The sequence below is a fragment of the Silene latifolia genome, chromosome 1, assembly GCF_048544455.1.
Source record: "Silene latifolia isolate original U9 population chromosome 1, ASM4854445v1, whole genome shotgun sequence".
Lineage (NCBI taxonomy): Eukaryota > Viridiplantae > Streptophyta > Magnoliopsida > Caryophyllales > Caryophyllaceae > Silene > Silene latifolia.
Window position 1 is genome coordinate 181,789,170 of NC_133526.1, and position 5,541 is coordinate 181,794,710.

The 5,541-nt window shown below is 40.4% G+C and overlaps 1 protein-coding gene across 1 annotated transcript; it reads left to right on the forward strand.

Annotated features, from left to right (window-relative positions):
* The first annotated feature begins 2,995 nt into the window (after window positions 1-2,995).
* LOC141588452 (uncharacterized) lies at window positions 2,996-3,922 on the forward strand. The gene is made up of 2 exons (XM_074409895.1): window positions 2,996-3,294; window positions 3,475-3,922. Exons 1-2 carry the CDS (start codon window positions 2,996-2,998, stop codon window positions 3,920-3,922), a joined length of 747 nt encoding a protein of 248 aa, XP_074265996.1.
* Window positions 3,923-5,541: the final 1,619 nt, after the last annotated feature.

Below are 5,541 nucleotides of genomic sequence, written 5' to 3' on the forward strand. Positions count from 1 at the left end.
CTCAATTGATAAGATATCTTTCCTACCCAATGGGGTTTTTCTGGCACGATTTAAAAGTGATGCTGCCACAGAGAGTAAAACCAGATTAGGGTTTGCTAGACTTATGGTCGAATTGAAAGTTGATCAAAAATTCCCAACACATATTAGTTTTCTGGATGAAAAACAGAGTAAAATCTAGATACCTGTGGAATATGAGTGGAAACCCAGCACCTGCAATAAATGTAAACAAATAGGACATGAGCAAAACAATTGCAGGAAGGGTTTACACAAAGAGGTAAAGAAAGTTCAAAAGATTTGGAGACCAATCCAAAAGGAGAAAATTCAGGTCTCTAAAGTACCTGACAATACAGCAAAAGATCACAGTCTTCCATTGGATAAACCAATTCAGATCAGAAATGGTTCCATGTCCCCTGTCAGACTCTCTAGACAAGGTATGATTGATGTCAGCTTAACCACACAAGAATCCCCTACTTATAGAAAGGTCTTGAGTGGACAGAGCTCTCCTAGGGATGGTAGAGTCCATAATGGTAATGAGAACCCTAAACTACCTCCATGATTAAGATAGGCTTCTGGAATGTCAGGGGGTTGAATAGGGAGGAGAAGCAGAAGTTTGTGAATAGTTTCCTTAATAAGAATAATGTAGCTGTTTTTAGTCTCTTGGAAACAAAGATTAAAGCTAGCAATAAGAATAAAACTATGTATTGGGTTTTTCAGGATTGGAGTCTTACTTCAAATAACAATAAACATCCAGGGGGTAGAATCATTGTTCTCTGGAAGCCTCAATGGGTTGACATTCATATCCTTGAGTATGATGCTCAATATATTCACATGCATGTCTTGGATAAAATAGGTAATAAGCAGTTTCACTATACAATTGTCTATGCCTACAATGGGATTAGTGAAAGAGAGTCTGTGGCTTAATATGAGTCGCATAGCTAGGTCTATGATTGGACCTTGGGCAGTTGGGGGTGATTTCAACTGTGTGTTAAATGCTAATGAAAGACTGGGGGGTTAAGTGAGTAGTGCAGAGTCTGATCCTTTTCAGGATTACTTCGACACTTGCCATTTGATTGACAGTCAAGCTCAAGGGGCATACTATACCTGGAATAATAAGCAAGAACCTGAGACTAGAATTTACAGCAGATTAGACAGATTTCTGATCAACTGTGAATGGACTGATACATTCCCTCACCTTTGTGCCAATTTCTTATCTGAGGGTATCTTTGATCATACACCTTATGTAGTTGCTGGGGAACAGCAAGATAAGCAGATAAACCGTCTATTCAAATATTTTAATATGTGGAGCAATTCCCCACTTTTTCATAATATTGTTGCCCAGACATGGGGGCAGAGACTTAAAGGTACCAAAATGTTCAAAATTGTTACTCGTTTGAAGAGGCTAAAGCCTAAGCTCAAAGAGTTAAACAAGACTCAATTTTATGATATAGAGAATGCAGCTGAGCAAGCTATGGTTGCCCTTATTCATATTCAAAAGCAGTTAATAGCATGCCCAGGGGATCAGAGATTGCTGCAGCTAGAGTATGAGACAAATAAGAAAGTCAGTCAAACTCACCAATATAACATGGAGTATCTTAGGTAGAAGGCCAAGGCACATTGGATCACTGAGGGTGATTTAAACAGCTCTTATTTTCATGGGGTGATAAAAGCAAGGAGACAACAAAATTCGATCCATGAAACCAGAGATTCCAAGGGAGACCTGCACACTTCCAAAACAGGTATCCAACATGCTTTTCTTGAGTATTATCACTCTCTTCTGGGATCTCAGAGTGATACTACCCCTGCGAATGTTCATATAGTGAGGAGGGGGAAAGTCTGTAGTGAAGTTCAGAGACAAAGATTAATTGCTCCAGTCACCAAGGAGAAAATTAAAAATATTTTTCATCAGATCCCCAATGATAAGGCACCAGGACCAGATGGTTATTCAAGTAAATTTTATAAGGATGCATGGGACATTGTTGGTACAGATGTTACAGAAGAAGTAATGGATTTTTTTAGAACTGGTCAACTTCTCAAGCAAGTTAATGCCACACTGGTGACTCTGATACCAAAGGTAGATAGGCCATCCACTGTTCTTCAATTTAGGCCTATAGCCTGCTGTAATGTAATTTATAAATGCATTTCTAAAGTTCTCTGTAACAGAATGGCACAAATACTACTTGAGGTGGTTTCTCAAACCCAAGGAGGATTCATACAGGGGAGGAGTATTATGGAAAATATCCTGATATGCCAGGACATTATCAGGCTGTACTCTAGGGGAAATGTTTCCCTCAGATGTTTGTTCAAGCTAAACCTTCAGAAGGCTTATGACACAGTGGAGTGGAGCTTCCTTAATCAAATTCTTAATGCTCTTAAATTTCCAAGGTCTTTTATTGGATGGGTTATGCAATGTGTCACAACAGCTACATATACTTTGAGTTTAAATGGAGATACTTTTGGTTTTTTTGAAGGGAAGAGAGGGCTCAGACATGGTAATCCTCTATCTCCCCTGCTCTTCACGGTTTGCATGGAATACTTATCCAGGCTTCTAGCTTTTACTGCTGAGACAATGAATTTTCACTATCATCCCCTGTGTAAGCCTTTGAGGCTCTCTCATTTGATGTTTGCAGATGATCTTCTCCTCTTTTGCAAAGGAGATGTGCAGTCCATCATGATTATCCTCAGAACCTTCTCTACCTTTTCTATTGCTTCAGGATTGAAGATGAGTAAGGGTAAGTCCAATGTGTATTTTAATGGGGTCAAGGAAGAAATCAAACATGCTATTCTCCAGGTCTCTGGGTGTGTGGAAGGGACTCTCCCTTTTAGATACTTGGGAGTTCCCATCAAAACTACTAGGCTGACTGCTCATGACTGTGCTCCCATTATTGAGAAACTCATGAATAAAATCAGGGGGCTGGGTACCAGGAAGTAATATTATGCAGGTAGATTAGTCCTGATAAAATCTGTGTTGAAAACTTACCATAATTACTGGGCTCAAATGTTCATTTTGCCAAGTGGAGTTATAGCTCGCATAGAAGCAATTTGCAGAAACTTCCTCTGGGATGGGGGCACTGATTATATGAGGACTCCTTTGGTAGGATGGTCCAAAATCTGTAAGCCTAAGTCTGAAGGGGGTCTTGATCTCAAAGATGACCTAGTTTGGAATAAGGCTGCGTTGGGTAAACTCTTGTGGTGGATCTATGCTAAGGCTGATCACCTTTTGGTTAAATGGGTTAGTCATACTTATCTTAAAGCACAAGACTGGAAATGCTATGTGCCGACTGAAGACACCAGCTGGTATTGGAGAAAAGTTTGAAAAGTGAGGGATCTTCTTATTGACTCATACTTACAAGGTCACTGAGATATCCCTGGTAAAGCATACACCATTGCCAAGGGGTACGAGTATCTCAGACATAAAAATGACAGTACTCCTTGGACGTCTTTGGTTTTGAATCAAATGACTATTCCCAAACACAGCTTTCTAGCATGGATATACTTCCACAAAGGATTGAACACAAATGAAAAACTGAAAAGCTTTGGATTAGACATTGATACTACCTGCCTTATTTGCGGAGATGGAACCGAAACCTTGGAGCACCTCTTCTTTACCTGTAATTATAGCCAGAGAATCATTAGTGAAGTTGAACAATGGATGGGGTTCATCTTACCTCGGGATGATATGAATGACTGGCGGATGGACATTCCTGGATCCCAGGATAAAAAGGATACTATCAATGGAATCATCAATGCAATGATGTATTCCATCTGGCATCAGAGAAATCGCAGCAAACATGAAGATAACATTATCAGATCAGAACTTGTGGCTATCGGAATCATCAAAGATATGAAGACTTGGATAGCTAAGATTGTGATAAGGAAGAAAAAGCTTAAGGATCAATGGATCCATAGTTTATGTGGAGCTTGAGAGTCGCCGCAACTCTCTCTCCTCTGTCTCCTGTTATTTGGTTTTGTTGTTAGATTGAAATAGGGTAAGAATGGAGAGTGTCGGTGCTTTTGTTGGGCTGTATGTGCCTTGGGCCTAGCCGCTTTTCTAATGTTTTTGTTTTGGACGTGTCTAGTCTGGCCCAGAATGGGTCGTCTTAGCACGGTGTATGGTCGCGACCTTCTTTTAATTTAATGAAAGCTTACATTTTATCAAAAAAAAAATATATTTAAGACTTTCGTCACTTTCTCTTAAAACACTTTTTCAACCTAATAACCTTCAAGAGAAGATTAAGAAGTTACGTTGAATCACCCTCGCCGCATTATTAGCAAATCCCGGAGCTAGGAGTGTCGGATTTCGTTGTTCTTTACACCTTTGTGATCCTTGTGTCGAGGGTAAGCTTTACATATAAGTTTTATAATGTTTTTGTTAAAGTTGGTTAAACCCTAATTGGGTGATTTGGGGGTTTTGGGTGGTTTATGTGAATATGGTTGTGATTGTATGTATGTATGTATAGGAGGAGGATTCGTTGAGGAGAGATTCTGACTTAGCTGCTTGATCGTCTGTCGGTGTTTGCATTTCCAGGTAGGGTTTTCCCTACTCAGTATTAGTTACATAATGTGTGGTGATTGTTGTTGTGATTAATGGTTGATTATATTGTTGGTTGATCTTGTCGGTTGTTGATTTCATATTATTGATTGGTTTGTATCTGTCTGTGATTTTCGGGGCGCATCCCTGGCTGAGTGGAGTCACTTGCGGGAGTGTCTTCACGCCCTTGATTCGCCCTCTGTAGAACCCGTCACAGAGGGGATGTGCACATTAATGAACTTGGGTTTATCGCTCAATGGAGATGAGCGGGGATTTGGTGGGTACGGCTGCGGTCCCCCACTGGCGGCGTGGTGTACTTATTGCGATGGGTACTCTGGCAGGACTACACACTTTAGTGTGTAGTCAGTTATGTGGAGATTGGTGATGGAGACTGGGGTTTTGTTGAGCTATTTGTGTTCTTGTTTCCTTGTGGCATTGTTTTATGTAATTAGTACTGACCCCGTTAAATGTTTTAAAAATTGTGGTGATCCATTCGGGGATGGTGAGCAGTTGTTGAGCAGGTACGAGATGGTGCGTTTGGGTTAGCTGGGATGAGTCACCACGATGCAGTCTTAGAGTCTTCCGCTGTTTTTGGATTAGCTGTTTAGTACTTTTGGTTTGAGAACATTTGTATTTCACTTTTGTCAGTTTTGGGTTTTGGTCATGTAATCACTTTAAACTATATTGCTATTTAAGTATGTTTCTTTATTGTCATTTGATTATCATTGCCTCTGGTAACCGAGATGGTGACGTTCTCATACCTTAAGTAGTCTTGGTAAGGCACTTGGAGTATGGGGGTGTCACAAAGTGGTATCAGAGCGTTGATCTTGAAACCTGTAACCAATGAACCTAATGAACATAGGGAGTCAAACTAAAATGAACCCGGGTAGGAGTTGTAGGAGCTAATGCAAAGACTTGGGAGACGTCCTAAAGTCACGAACTCGCCCTACAATTTTGAACCGGTCACATGGGGTATGTGTCGGGATCGTTACGTGTTTATCTTGTGCTTTGTG